This window comes from Amia ocellicauda, chromosome 7 (genome assembly GCF_036373705.1).
Source record: "Amia ocellicauda isolate fAmiCal2 chromosome 7, fAmiCal2.hap1, whole genome shotgun sequence".
Lineage (NCBI taxonomy): Eukaryota > Metazoa > Chordata > Actinopteri > Amiiformes > Amiidae > Amia > Amia ocellicauda.
Genome location: NC_089856.1, coordinates 47,821,839 through 47,842,813, shown reverse-complemented (window position 1 = coordinate 47,842,813; position 20,975 = coordinate 47,821,839). Strand labels below are relative to the sequence as shown.

Genomic DNA, 20,975 nt, shown 5'->3' with positions numbered 1-20,975 from the left:
ATAGATGATAATAATAATAGATATATCTGCTGTCATAATTGTGCCAAGGTTGAGATCGCTAGGAAGGTTTCTGTCACATCTGGTGCCAAGGATTCTCCTCGATCGTAACCGGCACCAGAAACACTAGGATAAGTGGACGGAGACCCTTTAATTTGAAGATGAGGGCCACTTCCTTATTTGGGGAATATGCAACAGACTCGGCGACTTTTGAGGATTTTATACGCCTCCCCACCAGCGATGAGAAACCAGGCGCGGAGTTACAGATTGGACCCTGAGAACATCCGTGCTGGCGTCTCTGTGGTGGTCCGTCGGTGTGTCTGTCCTCAATCTCATCTCGCTCTGCTCCCCCAGGAACAAGGTCCTGAACATCTCGGAGGGGCTGGACTACCCTGGCTCCATGAACTGGGAAGTGGTGCTGTGTCTCCTCGCCACCTGGGTCATCGTGTATTTCTGCGTGTGGAAGGGGGTCAAGTCGACAGGCAAGGTAATTATACCCACCGGGATTAGGGATTAGTGGCCCGCTGGCTGATCCCGCCCCGGTGCAGGTGAGCCGGCAGGGCGGAGCGGCCTGCAGTGACTCTGTCCCGGCCTGCATGTGGGCCTTATGTAATATTCCCGCTGTCATAAATCCCACTGTTAAATCCAGCCCTAATCCTAGACCAGGCCCGGCGCTGCCCTCTCCTCTCGTCTCACTGCGGGTCAGGGTTTTGTCCACCCCCCACCCCCCTCAAACTCTTTCCCATGTATCTGTCTCTCCCTGTCCCCCACCCTCCCTCTGTCTCTCTCTTTCTCTGTCTGTCTCCGTGTCTCTCTCATTCTCTCTCTCATTCTCTCCTCCATGCATCTCTCTCTCATTCTGTCCCCCACCCTCCCTCTCTCTGTCTTATTTATCCTATGTCTCTCTTTCATTTCCTCTTATTTCCCTCACTTGCTCTCTCCCTCTCTCTCTCCACCCAGCTGTGAAATAAGCGTCTCTTCCACAGCCTCCCTCCTAAAGGTCACAGTGTCATTCAAGGGCACTGACCTGATCTCCGGCCTCCCCCTACCTCCGTCTTCTACCCCCCCCAACACCCTCATCCTGTCCACTGTCCCCCTCATCCTCCTCTCCATCTCTCCTGCCATCCCGCCCCCTTGTGCTGAGCCGCAGTCCAGACCCAGGGGCTTAGTATTTTCACTTTCATTTCATGATAAAAGGAGACAAAAAGGGAGATTTCTCTCTCTCTCTCTCTCTCTCTCTCTCTCTCTCTCTCCCTCTTCATGTGTATTGATATGAGCCCAGGGGAGACAGGAACAGTGTACAGTTTACCCGGCACAAACGCAGACACACACACACGCTGAAGAGGCAAGGCGCTTCCCAGTGTTGCGCGTCTGCCTGCCTGCCTGCTGCTGCTGCGGGTCCCCGGGGACGGTGTGAAGGTGGTGTGACTTGTTTAACCTTGCACCGCTCAAACCGCTCTTACCCGTCACACTGGCACAGTGAGGAGTGTGGCCATGGCAACGTCAATAGCAGGAAGGAGGGAGGGAGGGAGGGAGGGAATGGCGGCGCTCACAGCAGAAGGTGCCTCTGACTCTCACACGGCTCTCAGCTGCCATTGGCCAGCGTGGGAGAGGTGGACCGCATTGAGACGTGCTCAGCTGCTCGTATGGAGGGGGGGCGGGGCAGAGGAGAAGCGCACCGGGACCCCGAGACCCTTTGTGTGCCGCGCTCTTAGCTCTTAGGTCTCTGTCTCCTACCCCCCCACAGCTTCCGGAGAGGGAAGAAACATGTAGCGCTTCTCTGTGGCAGGTTTTCGGACACCGGTCTGTGAATTCTGGAATCCCGCAGCGCTGCTTCAGCACATGACTTTAAACCCAGATACAAAACACAGTTTAAATTTAAAAAGGGGAATTCCAGTCTGCTGGTGTGTACGTGCCAGAGGGAGCATGGCATCCCGGTGGGGGTTTTGCCACCAGGAGTTAGTCAGACACACCCGTGAGTAGAGCTGTCAGGGCTTAGTGATGACTCACGTGACCATGTGACTGAGTGTGTGCGTGTGTGAGGGTGTGTGTGTGTGTGTGTGTGTAGCTGTTCAACTATGCAGATGAGGCAAGCTATCAGCAATCAGGGTGTGCCAAGAGGCCTCAGATCACCTCTCCGTTATTATTATTGTTATTATACTGTAAATATGTTTCGCAATAACCATCTCCCACTGGTATCTGTAACTGCGGCACCTCCCTTTGCTGTCCTCCCTTTTCTGCTCTGGCTTTTTCCGCCCCTGCTTTCTCTTTCATCCCCGTCCCCTGCTGACTTGACGCTCGGCCGTCTAACCAGTCTATTCCACCCCCGTCGCCCCCTGTCAACCTCCACTCTGCCCGTTGTGTTGCGGGTCCATCGGGCTCCTCAGAGCAGCTTCTGTCAGAACCACAGAACACAAATGAAGGAACGTCCGGGCTCTGGAGAAACCCGGGGCTCCTGTCAGGACTAGCAATGCAAAAGAAAACTGAACACACAGAGGGGACCACAGAATCTGTGATGTGCCCCTCCCTCGCTACAGTGCTGTCTCCGGGAACATGTGGGGCGAGAGAAAATCCCCCCCGGCCAAGGGGCGTTATCTCTCCCTTTGCCCTTGAGGAAGCCCACTCGTGCCAAACTTGGCCTCGGCTTTCAGACCCGAGGATCCGGGAGGCCTTGAAGCCACGAGCTGTTGTGAAGTTTAAATAAATAAATAAAGAAGACCAAAATAAACAAGTGTGCTTTTCACTAGGCAGTAGGAGCGCACTTTCAGCTGCCTCTGAGACACTGCAAGGGTCGTGACCTCTGGCTGTCAACACAGGCCTTCTACAGGTGTGGCTGCCTCGCTCACAACTGCACATCGCTGAGCCTCGGAGGGAGTCCTATGTGCGTTCACTCTGCAGTGCGTTCACTCTGCAGTGCGTTCACTCTGCAGTGCGTTCACTCCCGCAGTGCGTTTACTCTGTAGTGTGTTCACTCTGCAGTGCGTTTATAGGCCGTAAGCATTGCACTCTCTGCATTATTTTATTCTGGTGGGGGCGGGGGGTGTAAATTCCTTCCTCGCGCGCTGCTCACACTGTGTACGTGCTGCTCAGCTCTGTGTGGCAGAAGGACGTCCCGTATGAAGGACGATCTGTGTGGCTGAAGGCTGCAGTGGTTGTATTTAACACTTTGAATGGTTCCTGTGTGCGTGTGTTAGCACATACATGCCTTTTATGTATGAGGTGACCAGTCTTTTGTCTCTCAGGTTTTCTGGCACGCAAGGCATCTGCAATATGTATATCTGTCTATATCTGTGCAATAGGCAGCGTGCGAGCCGCTCTCTGTGCTCTCGGTGTCTGGTGTTCTTCACTCATGACGTTTGCCAACACGCTTCAGAGAGCTGTGATTGGTTGTTGTTTTCAGTGTGAATCACAGGGCTACTGCTGCTCTCAGTGGGTATTTAGACCCACAGTGACGGGTGATTCAGTCTCCCTCTGTCGTTTTCTCTTCTCGAGATCTGCGGTTTCTCTCTGTCCTGACCGCGTTGCCCTCTGGGAGCCCGTGAGCACCGCGGACAAAGAGGACAGAGCCAAGCCGCCGCAGTGCCCGGTGCTGGGGGGGGGGGGGCACCGCATCATCCCGCTATGGAAACATATTCATCACCGGGGGGGGAGGGAGAGGGGCGCGTCATCCATTCATCCCCACTGAGACGAGACTCCTCTCTCCAGCGCCGTGTTGAATGAGAGAGCAGTGAAGGGGGAGGGGTGTTGCTTGCCGCTGCGGAGTCTGTGCATAATAATGGACCTGGGTCCGGACGCAGTGGTGGTGAGAGCCTCTGCCCCCCCCTCCCCATTGCTTCTTTCTCTTCCCCCTCTTTTTGTTTAGTTATTTGTTTACACACACTGGATGTTTTAATTGAGGGGACTCTACAACAGAGAGAGAGAGAGAGAGATGGCAGTGGGGGAGGAGAATAGGGATTTCCCATTCAGTCCAGCTGGTGAGACAATAAGGGGGCCGGGACCCTCATTCATGCACTGGACTAGAGTTTTGTGGGGGGTGGGGGTTGCACCATGCAATTGTCCAGACTCATCAGCGTGGCTTTCATGCAGTAGTTCTTACAGCTGCTTGTGTTGCTGCTGCTTTGATTAATTTCCAGGCACAACATTTTCTCTTTCTGAGTAGTGTGAGTCACATGCAACACTGTGTTCGGTGTCGCCTCTAGACCGTGGTGCGTGTTGTGGGGGGGGGAGCAGCGCTTGGCAAAACACTTTATATTGGCCTTGGAAGGAAAGAAAAAATAAACTGCAGTAGACAAAACCTAGAAACCCTCCTGGAGTCGCAGAAGTCTCCTCGCGCGCTGAACGTTACTGAAATTAGATCCCACCTCCCCCCCGGCCATTATCAACGCTAATCACACTCCTATAAATCTTCCATTGCTGAGGAGCTGTTTGGAAATGTAAGCAGCAGCGTTGTGTGTTTGTTTTGCGAGGCGTGTGCCAGCACTCCTGCACTCCTTTTATAGTCCTGCTTGCCGAGCAGAGGGGGTGTTTTTCCAGGGCGGTCCGGGACGTGAACCTGCAGCACCGACGCGGCCGCTCAGTCTGCGTCACCTGCGTCGAGTCACCGCTGAACTGACTGCAAAACTGCTCTCCTTCTCCTCCTCCTCGTCTCATTCCTCCCCCCCTCTCTCCTCTCTGTTTCTCTCTCTTTCTCTGTCTCTCTCACACTCTTAACTCTCTCACTCCCCTCTCTCTCTGGATTCATACAGTGCATTTAATGTGTGTGTCTCTCTCTCTCTCTCTCTCTCTCTCCAGATCGTGTATTTCACTGCCACCTTCCCATACGTGGTGCTGATCATCCTGCTGGTTCGCGGCGTGACGCTGCCTGGCGCCTACGACGGGATCATGTACTACGTGAAGCCCAACTGGTCCAAGCTGGGCGAGGCGCAGGTGAGGCGGAGAGAGGGGAGGAATGGTGAGAGAGGGGGAGGGAGAGAGAGAGGGACAGAGGCAGAGAGAGGGAGAGGGAGAGAGGGAGTGCGTGAGGGAGGGAAAGTGAGGGGATGAGCAAGAGGGCAGGGGAGGAGGGAGGAGTGACTGGTGAAGAGGGCCAGCTCTTTCCGTGTCAGCGTCCATCAGACTAATGACATCCTGCGCGCTGGGCCGGAGAAATGCGCTTTTGGCTCCGATCTCTGGGGAAAACAAAAACGCAACAACCGCCAGGGCCGGTCGAGCCAAGGTCATCGAATTACTCTGGCCGGAGACGCAAACCAGACACTCTCAGTGCGGGTCATTCGGGGGTGTGAGGCGTTGACCCACATTGCGACTGACGCCCATTCGTAAATTAACAAGCAGCCATCTAGCATGAGTGAGACCCCAGATTACCCGGAGGCAATCCTGTCCAAGAGGCCTTGTGCTCGTAGTTAGGATGTGTTCGGCTGAAGGAGGTGGCAGCAGCTGGTGACGTCCTCTGTCTAAGAGCTTGTTAAGGTTGTTCTCTGACCCCCGTGTGTGTGTGTCTCTCGGACAGGTGTGGATCGACGCAGGAACTCAGATTTTCTTCTCCTACGCTATCGGGCTGGGCGCTCTCACAGCCCTCGGCAGCTACAACCGGTTCAACAATGACTGCTACAAGTAAGAGATACATACGAGACGGAATGTGACGCCGTGGAAGGGGTTTCTGGGTTTTTTGTGGCACGGAAGGTGTGACTCTCTCTCTCTCTCTCTCTCTCTCTCTCTCTCTTTCTCTCCTCCGAAAGGGATGCTTTCATGCTGGCTCTCATCAACAGCGGCACCAGCTTCTTTGCCGGCTTCGTGGTGTTCTCCATTCTGGGATTCATGGCTTCGGAGCAGGGGGTGGACATCTCCCAGGTGGCCGAATCAGGTACACGCGCTCTGATCTCCCCGGCTGCCCACACACGCATGCGCATGCGCACACGCACACACACCAGTGCTTGGAAGACGCCAAGTGCCGCAAACCCCAGGGCTCCCTCCACGTCTTGTCCGTCTCCGCGCTTCATGCTAACAGCGTTCCCTCGACAGAATCCAGCGGTGGAGGTGGTGTTTACTTTCCTGAACCAAATCATAGCGTGGTGTCCCCTTCGTCAGGGTGTGGTGGTGTTTGTGTGTTTGTTGTGTGGGGTCCTCAATGTTGCTGTTTCACATATTAACGACAGATCCCTCTTCAGTCCAGACACTAGGACCTACACATATAGGACAATATGTATGGTGGCACCTCAAAGAACTTAAGAACCATCTTCTTCTTCCTCTCCTTAATTGTTATCTTCATCATCATCATCGCACACAGGGCTTATATAATACACACATTGTTGTAGAAACAGTCAAGTAGTGGTTTGACAGTAATACTAATATATTAGCTCATGCTGGTGTGTCTGTGTGTCTGTGTGTCTGTCTGTCTGACCCCCCTGACACTGCCAGCACAACATTCAGCACTAAAATGTGTATTTCTCATTTCTGCTGTCCCTCTATTTCAGTTTTACGTATTTTGTTTCTTTTTTAATGGGGTTTTTGTGTGCCTGCTTCTGTGCAACAAAACCTGACGCTGTTCTTTTAAGAAGGAGAGGGGGTTGTGTTAGCACTGTGTGAGAGTGAGAGTGCGTGTGAGAGAGTGAGAGTGCAAGAGAGTGAGAGTGCGTGAGAATGAGAGTGCGTGAGAGAGCGTGAGAGTGAGAGTGTGAGAGAGTGAGAGTGCGTGAGAGAGCATGTGAGTGCGAGAGAGTGAGAGTGAGAGTGCGTGCTGAGCGGAACGAGGGTCAGGATGCGGAAGACCGCCACTGTGCCTGCAGGGACGTGTGGCTTTCAAAGCGCTGCTCTAGACAGTCTGAGGGGGACTTTAATGCGCAGTTAAAGAGCAAACGAATTGCTGTCTAAGATATGAATATGTAAGTCGAGCCGCAGTCGAGGAAGTGGGATGTTAGTGTGAAACCCTGCTGTAAAAACCACGCAGGGCTTTCTGTGCTCAGCGGTGCATTCAATTCATTAATTAAAAATGATTAGCAATTTGTTGTAAATATTCAATGAAAGTTATAATTATGATTATATAATATTATTATTTAAGCTGGGATTAAAGCAGAACAGAGTCCACACGCTCCTGGCACATTGTACTCCTCAGTCCTGGCTGGTGGCTGTCCTGTGGCCTCCCCCAGTTTTATTACACCGATGCTTATGACGTGTTTAAAAGGAATGTTCAGTCTGGCACCAGCGTTCGTAAAAATCACATCCACCTCTCCAGCCTTACACGCTAATCCAGAAACTGACTGAGAGACATGCTGGGTCCTGGAGAGACGAGTGCCAGCATCACCGGGGGGGGGAGGGTAGACTGAGCAAAGGAAGTGTTTGTGTGTGTGGGAGCTGTGTGGCCATGTGTGTGTGGGACCCGAGTGTCTGTGGGTGCCATGTGTCCGCCTGTGTGAGTGTGCGTGTGTCTGTAGGCACCGTGTGACCGCGTGTGTGAGTGTGTGTGTGCGTGTGGAAGCCGTGTGGCCGCGTGTGTCCGTATGCCCGGCCAAGACCGATTGAGACCTGCCCAGTGGAGGCCGGGCACTGTGGATGTGTGTGTGACCCACAGGGCTGGATGGGCCTGGCTGGGTGTTTGTATTTGAAAGTTTGTGAGGTCAATCATGCAAAAAACTACAAGAGACTACAAGAGTCCATCAAAATAACTTTGAAAATTGTCTAATACTCTTCACAGCTTATTTATTTATTATTTATTTTATTCAGTCCTATTTTGAATTGTAAATCATATTTGTATATATAAATATCACTTAATATCACTACTATTATTATTACTATTCTTTTATTTATTTATTTATTATTTTATTTTATTTATTTAATATTAATTTAAGGATTATTTAACCAGGAATTGCCTCTTGAGATGAGCACATCTCGCTTTCAAGAGGGCTCCTGGAGATGACTGCGGCTGCAGGTAATCCTCTGTTACTACTGACAGCCTTCACACTGCATCACGGCCCCCCGGGGGAGAGGGACAGGGCCTGCCCACCCCACACACAGACACACAGACACACACGCACATGCACGTACACACGCACACACATGCACACACGCACACGCACTCACACACGCACACACACACTGGCGGACCGCATCACATCACCGGTGGGGCTGAAATAAAACTCAGTACTTAAAAACGCAATTTATATCTGTGGGAGAAAGATATCCAGAGACAAAGAGGGTTCGAGAGCCAACGCGGCGCCCGACAGGCATTTGGTCACGGCGGGCTTTATTGTAATTATAATTATTATCATCATTATTATTATTAACATTTATTTCTTAGCAGACACCCTTAGGGTGACTTACTATTTCCATAAGAAACATTTCAAAGCATTTCAAAGTGCAGTAATCGGTACACAATACCATACGCACACATTGTAGTACAATGAGCTCACAAGTGTGGACATACAGTGAAGTCCTATGTGCTGAAGGGTGGGCTGGGCAGAGGAGAAGTTATAGTAAAACGATAGAGGTGCTAACAATGCGCAAGCAAGCAGGAGTGTAAGGAGGCACAGCTTAATAAGAGAATGCGTACGAGCGAGAGTGCTGCTGTGTTACAGGTACAGTCTGTACAGTCGGGACAGGTGTGTCTGCAGTAATCGCTGGAAGGTGGCCAGGGACTGTGCAGTCCTGACCTCAGTGCCACTTAGGGGCCAGGGTTAGGAGAGCAGTGAACAGACTTGCTTGTGTAGTAACGTGTTTGTAATAACTCTGTGGGCCAAGTCCATGCCAACTGAAAACAACAAATCCTGTGGAGATACCTAGCGCAGATCCCACTGCTAACACCAATGTAACATACTGTAGCAGGGCATCCACAGCCTGGTCTCTGCACCACAATGCAGCGTTTACAATCTAGGATGTAAGACCTTAAATATTGTTTACTGTATTTCCTATACACTTGTGTAAATTCTAAATTTGTAAAATGTATTATGCCTGAACTGCACTGTATTATTGCACTTTGTATTGCTCTGATATTTTGTAAGTTGCCCTGGACAAGGATGTCTGCTAATAAATAAATAGTAATAATGTACACCATTTCACACTGATGTCTGCCCCACCCGCCCACACCTGTCCCGTGAGTCATACATTGCCAACCCAGGATTTTAGGAAAGGGAAGATTTGCCCCAGAGCCCTACATTTTATTGCCTTCAAAACAAACTCAATTTAACTGCGATCACATCAGTAGATGCCACGGTGGCACAGTAAAGTAGTGCAGATTGAAAACCTACTGTGCACCTGATACCTGTTTAACGAATCTGTATAGTTCACAGATTTGCATATATATAATGTTAAATATTTGGACAGTGACACAGTTGTCATCATTTTGGCTCTGAAAGGAAACAATCAATATGTGCTTTAAGTGTAGACTTTCATGTGTAATTTGAGGGTAGTTACATCCAAATTGGGTGAATGGTGTAGGAATTACACCCATTTTTATATGTGGTCCCCCCAATTTTAGGGGCTCAAAAGTAATTGGTTGCAAATCCTTTGCAGTCAATGACTGCCTGAAGTCTGAACCCATAGACATCAGCAGATGCTGGGTTTCTGCCCTGGTGATGCTCTGCCAGCCTGTACTACAGCTGTCTTTAGTTCCTGCTTGTTCTTGAGGTGTTTTGCCCTCAGTTTTGTCTTCAGTGTGAAATGCTGCTCAATTGGATTCAGGTCAGGTGATTGACTTGGCCATTGCAGAACATTCCTCTTCTCTGCCTTAAAGAAGTCTGCAAGGTCTGCAAAGCTGTAATTGCTGCAAATGGAGGATTCTTTGATGAAAGCAAAGTTTGAAGGACACAATTATTATTTCAATTAAAAATCATAATTTCTAACCTTCTAACTATATCTCCTATTCATTTTGCTATATTTCCTGTTCAAACTCATGTATGTTTTCATGGAAAACAAGGACATTTCTAAGTGACCCCAAACTTTTGAACGGTAATATATATATGTGTATATATATATAGATATATATCTGCATGTGCAGATGATTTGTATTTTCACTGAACTAGACGCAGAATTAGACGCTCGTGTTATGGACCTTGAATGTTGTCTCTGTTCAGAACCGTGAGAGGTGTCTAAAGCCACTAGTCATGTTTTTGTAAAGCATCTTGACCTAATAACCTAAGCTGGCAGAGTTTTAACTGGGGTGATTTCAGCCCCCCACACCCTTCAGGGCAGAGCTCTCTTGCTGTGTGAATCTCATCGGGATGTAGTGGGGTGCCGCTATGCCGTGGGCTTTTGTTGGGGGGGCTCGAGTTCCACAGCTTGTTTGGCTTCTCATCGACTCGCTCTAGTCCTGAAAACTCTGACGCTCAGCGCACGACCGCTGTAGCTCCTGTCCCCTAGGCACACCGCGACAGAGACCTCCGGCTGAGCGCCGCGCCTGACATCCAGGCTCTTAATACCTGTACGCACCGTCGTCTGTCAGCAACAAAGAACCACAGTTTAACATAATAAAAAACATCTAACGGCCAGGACAGCCAAGACCCCCTCGCCCTGCCGCCCCACGTGGCTCGGGCTGGCCTCCCAGTTTGTACTGACAGTCACTGTGCCTTACTCCTCTCTCTGTGACGTGTGTGAGCGTGCGTCGGTGTGTCTGTGTGTCCAGGGCCCACGATTCGGGCAGCGTGGCCCTTTTTAACTGGCCCCTCTCCTCTCTCCGCAGGGCCCGGCCTGGCGTTCATCGCGTATCCCAAGGCCGTCTCCCTGATGCCCGTGGCTCCGCTCTGGGCGGCACTTTTCTTCTTTATGCTGCTGTTGTTGGGACTGGACAGCCAGGTGAGTGATCCTCGCGCCGCCCCGCTCTGCCGCACTCACTCCACCTCACTGCGGCTGCATAAACGCTACAAGCTGTCGACCGTCTGTTAGCGCCGCCAGCTAACCTGTGCCACTGGAGTGGAGTGCAAGGCCTTAGTACAATACAGCGCGTCTGTGACACACTCAAAATGTATTGTTACATTTTTACCTTTATTTGTGGTTTTCTTTCATTTTAATGTAATATTTTAAAGGTTGTCTCATAGATGGGTTGGTACTTTTGTCCTCCAAAGAACACGACATGCTCGACTTCACGCCCAAATACTCTCGTGCGCAGGCAGTTGGGACTTGAGGAACGCCTAACTCAAAAGAAGCCAGCGCTATTATGTCTCAACCAGGATGAGACACAACAGCGCTGGCTTCTTTTCAGTTAGGCATTACTCAAGTCCCAACTGCCTGCACACGAGAGTGTTTGGGTGTGCCTGTCTGCACCGCAACCTTGCATGCCTGTGTCTGACTTCTGTGCCTCCTCTCCTGTCTGTGCAGTTTGTAGGGGTGGAAGGTTTTGTCACTGGGATGATGGACCTGTTGCCCGAGAAGTATTACGTGCGCTACCGGCGAGAAATCTCAGTGGCCATCTGCTGTCTGCTGTGCTTTATAATCGACCTCTCTATGGTGACGCAGGTGAGTAGGGCTCTCCCGGGTGCTGCAGCAGGGCCTGGCCACTTACATTGTCTCTAAGATGTTCAGTGATGGATCTTCTAATGTATTTTAAGGTGTTCAGCAGTTACTGACACGTGCTCCTCTGCACTTTAAATTGTAAACACAGCTTTGATAGATTGGAAAGTGCTGTATATTCCAGATTGTATCTGTAAAGAATAAATGTGTGTGTGTGTGTGTGTGTGCGTGTGTGTCTGTGTCTGTGTCTGTGTGTGTAAATGCACCGAGAGGCCACTTTTTTAGGTACACCTCTTGTTTCAATCCATTTTTTGATGAAACAGGCTGACGGAGGCCGACACGACTTGTGTGGAGTCACAGACGGGCAACAGTGAGTCATATAACAGCAGAATGATGGTGTGTTTTCTTGGCACACATTGATAGAGCAGAGCGACGTTTGATGGCCACAGAATATCTGAACATGGTTGCTGATCAGGTGCATCCCGTCATGGCTGCCATGTGTCCGTCTGCAATTGGGTTCTTCCAGCCGGGTAATGCCCCATGGCTAGGATTGTCCGGGAATGGTTCTGGGAACATGACTGTGAATTCAGTCCACTGTCCCCCGTCACCAGACCTTCATCCATCCATCTGTGGGAGGAGGTGGAACGAGCTATTGGGTGTAGACATCCACCAGCAGCCAGTTTGCAACAACTATGGGAAGCAATGGAGTCGACATGGGCAGCATCCCTGTGAAGCGCCTTAGACACCTGCACTGAGGCCATCTGAGGGTGCACCTAATAAAGTAGCCACTTAGTGTATATGTACATGTGTGTGAGTGTGCTGTGCGTGTGTGTGTGTTCCTTCACTGAATACTGATCTTATGGTGGTAGTTTGATCAAAGCTGTCAGTCAGTCAGTCAGGGGTTTATTTCTTATGTTGACATGGAGCCGAATTACGGACAGTCCTGCAAAAGCTTTTGGGTTTTCCCTGTCAAATCCGCAGTGACGTGAATTTCTGCAAGGGTTGGGAGCAGACTGCAGGGGTAGCTCCAGACTGCTGTGGGTTTGAACACGGCCCTTGTAAAGATAGCTCGGGGCGTCGGCTCTGTTCTGTCCGTGTCGCCGAGTCAGGTGCGTCTGGTGAGGGGAGGCAGGGATGAGGAGAGACACTTGTTAGTCTGTGTAGCTGATAATAACTGAGGACGGTCCCCCTCTAATGCTCTTAATGCTCAGAACTGTTTTAGAAGTAAAATAGTCTGTATTTGTACTTTTTTTTAAAAAGCCCACATAAATATATAATCATAGAAGTAATATTAATGTTAAAACATAGACTGATGGGTGGAATGTTTTCTTTTGAGGGAGGGGGTGTGTGGGACGATGTCTGGGCTGCAGGAGAGGTAGTCATGTCTCCCGTCTGTCTGTCCGTGTCCGTCTGTCTCTCGCAGGGAGGAATGTACGTCTTCCAGCTCTTCGATTACTACTCGGCCAGCGGCATGACCCTCCTATGGCAGGCCTTCTGGGAATGCATCGTCGTCGCCTGGGTCTATGGTGAGCGTTCTTGTCCAGGGTTGGGCAGCTGAGGTCCTGTCTCTATTATAATTGCTTCACTGACTTCACTGTCCGGGGCTTAACCACTCTGAGTTTAGAGACGGTTTAGAGCGGCCAACAATATTGCCTTCCTACTGTGTATGGCAGTGTCGTCGCAAACATACCAGTTGTCCCCGAGTTGTGAGAACGATGTCTGCCGGACCTCCTCCCTTCCTCACGCGCCAGGGCGGGCCGCTGTGTCCAGTCTAACGCGCCTGGCCGCCTGTGCTCCGCAGGTGCTGACCGCTTCATGGACGACATCGCTCGGATGATCGGGTACCGGCCTTTCCCCTGGATGAAGTGGTGCTGGTCCATCATCACCCCGTGCGTCTGCATGGTGAGACTCCGCCCCCTCGGGCTCCCGACACAACATAGCGAATCCTGCGCCGATTACCGCCGAGCACCTGGGTTCGATTTGAAAACGCCCAGATTAGTTTTGAACTTGTCCCTGCTTCAGTTAGAGATCTTGGGCCACTTATGTCTTGTTCTGTATAGGCTGAACTCACTGCCTTTAGTCAGTTCATTTCAACCTTCACAACGTTTACATTGTTGCTGTTGTTATGTAGTAATCGTATATATGTCTATAGTAATATATGTCTGCATTTGAGTGACATTGAAACCTCACCAGCTTTCGGGAGATTAAGAGACGTCTCTCTCTGCCTCCCCCAGGGCATCTTCCTGTTTCACTTGCTGAACTACAAGCCCCTGACCTACAACAACACCTATGTTTACCCCTGGTGGGGTGAGGTGATCGGCTGGTGCCTGGCGATGTCCTCCATGCTCTGCATCCCCACCAGCCTGGTCTACAAACTCGTCCGTGCCAAGGGGACCCTCAGAGAGGTCAGTATGGCCCCCTGCGTGTCCGCCACCCTGTGTCTGTATCTGTTGTCTGTGGTCTTTTGCAGTATTGCACAGCGAAGCCCTGTTAGAAAGAGTAGGACATCATAGTTTAAAAAGAATAAGAAAGAAAGAAATGGCATTCAGCCCGAAGTGGCCAATCTGATTGAAGAACACCGTTTTACTCTTTGTTGTTGTCATGACCAATGTATAAATTCTGTGCTGCAGCGCTGGGACCACCTGACCAAGCCCGTGTGGGGGGCCCACCACCTGGAGTACATGGCCCCTGACGCCGATCTCAAGAGCCTGTCATCGCTCTCGCCCGGCTCGGAGGAGAACAAGGTCATCATCTTCGAGAGTGTCATGTAGGACGCCGGCCAGCTTCAGGGGCAGCTTCCGTACTGCGTGGTAGTCTTCACCTGTCACCCGTTTCCCCACAAACTGGCAGAATTCTCACAGGCAGCACATGCACATGCACACACACTGCAGCGGTACGGGAAGGACGTCCGCACGAACGTATACTCCGTCAGGAATCAGTTTCATAAATCTGTGCTTTACGCAAAATTTTAAAAACTTAAAATTTTAAAAAACTTAAAATTTTAAAAACACAATTTTAAAAACACAATTTTAAAAATGCAAAACCTTTAAAACACAATTTTTGTATTTTTTCGTAGCCTATTCATCGATGTGAACTTCCAAACTGAAATATCAATCAAACCGATACTTACACAAATAATGCATCTGTGAGATTTATGAAACTCATTCCTGATTTGCAGCTTTTAAACGTTTTTACCGAAGTATTTAGAAAACACAAAAACGACACGCGCCTGGAGGGCGGACTCGAGGGGTTGCGAATGCCAGAGAGAGAAAAATAAATATCAAATAGCCTTCATAGTTTTTTTTGCCTTCGTTCTTCAGCACCCAGTCCGGGGATTTGAGTCCCAGGTGTGTCCCGTGGACTCGCAATACCCAGACGATCATATTCAACAGGTTGGTTTGAGACGGACGGGGAATAAATACGTATTTTAGTTCTGAATGCTTTGAATGTGTGCGGGGGTGGGGATTAGAAGCAATAACCAGAAGTTGCCAAAATTGTACATGTCTCAAAAGCACTCCACGGAAAGAAAGCAAAATTGTTTTTACTTGCACTTTTATTTTATTTTTATTCTAATTTGAGGCACGTGTCTCTTTAAATCTGCACAAACACAAGGAACAGAGCCGGACCTGAAGTCTGCGCATTGATGGTCCGGCGGCCGTGCCAACATTGGACAGGAGTCGCACAAATCAATAACCGGCCCGGCTCTCGGTGGAGATCAGACCTCGGATGCCAGAGTCGCGCGCTTTAGTGCCACCGGGCCGAGGGTCTCAGACTCACCTGTAGCCAGTGACACTATTGAAGATAAACACAGAACACGCACACAGACACACACGCACTGATAAACAAAGAACATGCACACAAAACACACACACACACCCACACAGACACACACACACATAGACAAACACACACACACACACACACACACACACACAATGTGCTCCTCCTAGTGCCTCACACTTAGTCTGACGGACACTTGGCCTGCTGTGACAGAGAAGTCCAGGTGACGGTTTACAGATGAGAAAACGCTAAACCTTGCCTTTGTTTGTCTGTCTTATTTTGTTTTATTTCGATTTTTATTTGTATTAATTGTATTATTCTTATTGAAAGCCAGCACTGAGCATCGGAGCGGTGTTTGGTAGCCTTTAGGACCCCAGGGGTCTGCCCTCCAGGATTGCCTGTCAGAATTCTGCCACGTGTGACACGCCAGTTTACACATCAATCACTGCAACAAAAAAAAAGAAAAATAAGAGAACATTTAAAAAAAAGAATGTGAATTAATAGGTAAAAAGAATAACGCAAAGGCTGAACTACATTTGCACATTGTTGTAAAATAATCTTGCTAGCACCTTAACTGTGTTAGAACAAGAGGGTTATTTTCTTTTTTGTTTTACTTCCTGTAAAATAAATGAGAGATTTATTTTGTGAATGGTTTTATTTTGCTGACATTTAAGATATATATATACACATATCTATATATACACATATATAAATATGTATATATGTATGTATATATATATAAATGAGTGTGACGTGATATGCTACAATGAAGACAGCAGGATGTCGCCCCGTGCAATAGGCTGCAATGCAGTGTTAGTATTAACGTGGTGGGAGAGACTGTGGGAATTGTGAATATGATCTGTGGGGGGGTGGGGGGTGCTGCAGTGATGTGACAGACCTCCTGTGTGTGTCTGTGTGAGTGTGTGTGTATCGCTTGCCCCGGTCCACCCAGAGCCACACCTGTCCTCCCGTCCGGCCAGTCAGGGCCAGTCCTCCTTCGCTGTGTGTTACTTCATTCGAGAGTCACATATCTGGACCCCCCGTGTTGCCCTTCGTCCTCACCGGGGTGTTTGTGATTTGAAATTAAGAAAGACAGTTATCAACAAGAGCTCGATTTTAGTAAACCCTAATAATGATAACAAAATAACAATAATAAAAATAATAACAACAACAAAAAGTTAAAGGAAGGACCAGGGCATGACATATGGTTGGTAGAAGCTGTCCTTCTGTCCCTCTGTCCCAGTCCTGTCCACCGGGAGTTTGAGTCCCACTGCGCCTTTAACAAAGCGCAGGTCTGGCCAGTACCGGTCAGACTCCGCCGCACTGCCCGCCCTGGTGCAATGTCTCACACTGCCCATATGTGAGCCGTCCCAGCAGAACACACTGACATTAATCATCATCATCGTCATTGGTCCGAAACTCTCCATTTCACGCCTCTTCTCCCTGGCCTGGGTTGGCTGGCTGGCAAGTGACTTGGGAAAATGTAATTATTATAAATATATTTTTTAAAAGAAAGGAAATACACTCTATTATGTGAAAACCATGTGTATTGTTTCATTCTGTTGTACTTCTGACTGCCAAATCGTTCAGACTGTATCCTGTATCCAAGGGGAGCCCTAGTCTCGGCACGAAACCCGGCCTTCGCAGATCTTTCACAGTGTCGTAGCTCCGAGCCGGCCTGACGAGCAGCTTTTTAATCCAAATATTCTGCGTTTTCACTGTGAGAGACTTGAGGGATTAGTATTAACACTTTCTGAAATATATCAGTTAAATCGCAATCAGTGCAGCTATCTACTTTTTTGAACTGTTTTTAAAAGCAGGAGATCGAAAACCACATGTGAGTATTTTTATGTGCTTTTAATTCAAATAGTTTATTTTCCTAGTTAGAAATGCCGTTCTGATCTGGAACCAAAACGAACACCAGACGGAGGGAACAGATCACCATCCAGGTGTTTGATTTCCCCTCAGTGTTCACTTCCCGCCAGAAAGAAAGACGGGAATGAAAATTAAAGTCCTTTTCAGTGTCTAAGGATGGCAGGAGCAAATTCCCCTCCTTGGCCAGAAGTGACTGAAACGCTTTGCTCAAGGCCTCCCTCCCTCTCTCTCTCCCTCTCTCTCTCTCTCCCTTCCTCTCTCTCTCCCTCCCTCTATGCAATGTGATGCTCGCTATTCAAAACCGTAAACAGACCAGAACAAACCCACACAATCCTTTGTCTTATGGAAGATTTGTCTGCGGATCTCTCCTGTCTTACCTGTCTGTCTGCTGCGTTTAGTTTGAACGCAGGGTTTTGAAAATGGAAATCGAATACTAATCATGAAATAAACACTAAAACACACCTGGCAGGGACGGCTGTTGGGAAAAACCCACCGCAGAGAAGCGCGTCCGACGCGGCGGCGGCCCCTTGGACGAGGATACGGTCTGAGAGCAATTGCAAACGTGATGTTGTCCATGGCTTCCCTGCTGCCCCTCCTCTGTGCTCTAGTACCCTGTTCTAGTACCCGTGTTCCCGCTGTGAGACGCAGCGCGGTGGCACCTAGTCTTCCATTCACGATGAGATAGTAGTAAGTAATAACGGTGAGACGGAGCCAAGCAGTGTGTTCCATGGCCGTGACCTCCGCGTGTGCAGAGGGCTCCATGCTTGATCACCGCTGTGACTGTGCGCTGCAATCACTCTGAACCCGCGTCACAACATGGCAATAAAACCCAGTTAACTCACCACGCCTCCGTCTCATCATTGCGGCTCTCCTGTTTATTATTACATGTGTTCCACAGGTTGGGTGGCAGGCAGTGTGCCACTCGTGTGTCACCGCAGGCGTGTCAGCGGGTCCTGCAGGACTATATTGACCGGCACACAAGGCAGGACTGGCTGCACACCTTGCCACACCTGCCCTGACCTGCACGTCCCAGCCGTGACCCGAGTCCTGCTCAAGGGTCCGGTTCCAGTGAGCGGCTCGCTTCACTTCCACAAACTGTCCCGGGGGGGGGAGTGTTCCTGTTTCCTAGGACGCACTTCAGCAGCTCGGACACTTTGACATCCTCACACAGCTGGAAGCGCCGGGTCGAGCCTGCAGGGTGTGTTGTGTGTGTGTGTGTGTGTGTGCGTGTTGTGATATTCAATTTTTTCTTCATCAGCTTATTTATTTTTTGCACGGGGAATACATGAAAGCTGACATCTGTGGTTTAAAGACATCACACCTGTTCTGTCGCTCTGTTACACATCAAAGGGATCCTGCAGCGCTGACACACAGATTCCCCGTCGACATGCTCTCCTGCAGGCCGCCCGCCATGAAGGCCCGTGTTATATATGTAGACATATATATACAGCAGCGAGAGGCGCTCACGTGAGACGCTGCGACGCTGCCTGACCCCTGACCTTCTGCTGCAGGTCCTCTGCTCCCCCCCACAGCTCTCACTGCCTGGATACAAAAACATGACTGATTGGCTGTAGTGATATTGTGCACTATTTTATCTCACAGCACCGACAGTGATGCTCTGATGTGCCAAAAATCAAGAGACTCCTGTGCCTATTATAGTGTTATGAGTATTATTATGATTATTATGAGTCTTGTTCTGTTGCCAGATCTGTATTATTAGCAGTGGCTAAACTTCATCCTCCTCATCCTCAGACACTAGTCTTGAACAGAACAGCACCGCCATTTACACGCTCCCTGTGCACTGTTTTACACGAGGCTGTGTTGTTTTAAAGCCCTGGTTCTCAACCCTGGTCCTGGAGGAGCTCCTACCCTGCTGGTTTGAACTTAATTAACTTACTTAATTGAACGCTTACAGTTTTTCTCGATTGCTTGAGCACATTTCTCCAAACAGAAGTCACTTTTGCAAAACAGATACAGCCGCCAAAACTGAATCGTGTTTGCCAAAATTATGCATTTCATATGCAAAATGCACTAAGACACCCAAAACATTGAATACATGTCACAAAATCAAATACATCTACCAAAACAGCACAATTTGTCATCTCACAGAAAGTTCTTTCTATCAATCCTTACACAATGGCCCAATAAATACTAACTACAACTATCAATATACCCTACCATGGCTAGCTTTTTTGAGTGCGTGTGTACCACTTTTTGATACTATAATTATAGTATATAAAGGCAAGTCAACATTTTACCACAGCATGGGCTGTATTCTTGTTTCCTAAAAGGATTTTTGATCAAAGAGGACCAAAGCAGAAATAATTTCACTAAAGAGCAAGAACTGCAACAAAATGCTTTACTTTACAGTATTCATGTTATTTATTTATTTTATTTTTTTACAAATTAAATGATGCTGTACAGAGAACAAAATTAAATATACCAAGCTGATGATGAAAAACAACGTATCTCTGTGAAAACAAAGCAAGGTCAAAAAGGCAAGACAAATATATTACTGTACACTGCACTGTCAGTCCATTCTTTCCAGATGATGAGGCCACATGTGCTCGTTGACATCGCATTGGATGTTCACTCTTGCAATGCAACGAGGAAACAATCTCCTGCAGTGGCGCATCCACCCTTGACAAGCCTCAGCTGTGATTGCCAGGCAGCCAGCATTCTGGTTATGTGGACAGAAATCATGAACTTTCCACCACCAAACAGAGAAGAACTCCTCTACTGGATAGAGAAAAGGAGAGTATGGTGGGAAACACTGGATCACCATTCCTGGGTGGGCTGCAAGCCATTCAGTACCCAGATGGGAGTGGTGGAAAGCAACATTGTCCCATATGATGAAGAAGCAGGACATGTCAGGTCTCAGCAGCCCTCTCTCGTCTGGTGGACCCACTCTCCGGTGCATCAAGAACTGCGAGGAGACGTTCTGTATCGTATGGGCCAGTGGTAGGGATGTGGTAAAGAACCCCCCCGCTGGAGAGAGCGGCACACGTGGTGATGTGTGCTCCCCTTCACACATTCACAGCGGCCCTCTTACCAGTGGGGTTCCTCCCTCGACTCCTGACATTTGAAAGGTTGAAAGGCGGCTTCACTCACATAAATTGCAGTAATGTATGCGGAGTTGCGTTGCCCAGCCTCGCTCGTGGATAGGCCATGATTGACAAAAGTAAATAATTGTGGCACAAATATAATCTGAAACAGTAGCTCTTCGTATTCCCCTTTGAGCTACTCCACCACCACCACACATCTGATGCCCCCTTGCTTTATGGGCAGCTCTACCACTCCCTTGCCCTCGCCCTCACCCTCGCCCTCAGCCTCAGCCTCTTACTTGGTCCATCCTTGCAAGCTGCTCAAATGTGAGCTCTTTCATGCATGAATAAGGACACGTGCAGAAGAGGTTCACGTTCACGGCAGTAATTTGTAGTAGATGTGACCAAATGTTTTAATTTTGTTTGACATGATTTACTCAGCTGAGTTTTGTGTCTTTTGTAGAGAGTTGTGTTTACTGTTTTGCAAAACTGTGCTTAACATTTGCATTATGTGTGAAAGCTATAAGAAATGACAAACATGAATACTGTTTTGCTCATTTGGTTAAGATGGAGATCAAGTTGACCCCAGTTTCATTAAAAGTGTCTTAGCAATCAAGAAAAATGAAATTGAAGTAAATGGATTACATTTGACTCTTTAAATTGTGTAACTGATAAAAAGTTGGTTCTTCAATTATTTCCTTACACAATTCTATACTTAAGTTAAAACCCCTACTGTTAAAAATAATGTAAAGGCTCTGGAAACGATTAGTTCAATTAATAGTTCAATTAAGTAATTGAGAGCCTGGCTGGAACAAACCAGCAGGGCAGGGGCTCCTCCGGGACAGG

At 48.8% G+C, this 20,975-nt stretch overlaps 1 protein-coding gene across 3 annotated transcripts in view; it reads left to right on the top strand.

Moving 5' to 3' along the window:
- slc6a8 (solute carrier family 6 member 8) overlaps positions 1 to 17,926 on the top strand; it is a 35,796-nt gene extending 17,870 nt beyond the window's left edge. For all 3 annotated transcript variants that reach the window (XM_066710062.1, XM_066710061.1, XM_066710063.1), the window contains 10 exons: positions 352 to 484; positions 4,789 to 4,923; positions 5,504 to 5,607; positions 5,733 to 5,857; positions 10,664 to 10,776; positions 11,299 to 11,436; positions 12,854 to 12,956; positions 13,232 to 13,332; positions 13,665 to 13,835; positions 14,061 to 17,926. In XM_066710062.1, the coding sequence (XP_066566159.1) occupies positions 352 to 484; positions 4,789 to 4,923; positions 5,504 to 5,607; positions 5,733 to 5,857; positions 10,664 to 10,776; positions 11,299 to 11,436; positions 12,854 to 12,956; positions 13,232 to 13,332; positions 13,665 to 13,835; positions 14,061 to 14,201 (1,264 nt within the window). In that variant the 3' untranslated portion in view covers positions 14,202 to 17,926. The remainder of the gene's footprint in view (positions 1 to 351; positions 485 to 4,788; positions 4,924 to 5,503; positions 5,608 to 5,732; positions 5,858 to 10,663; positions 10,777 to 11,298; positions 11,437 to 12,853; positions 12,957 to 13,231; positions 13,333 to 13,664; positions 13,836 to 14,060) is intronic.
- The last annotated feature ends 3,049 nt before the right edge of the window (positions 17,927 to 20,975 follow it).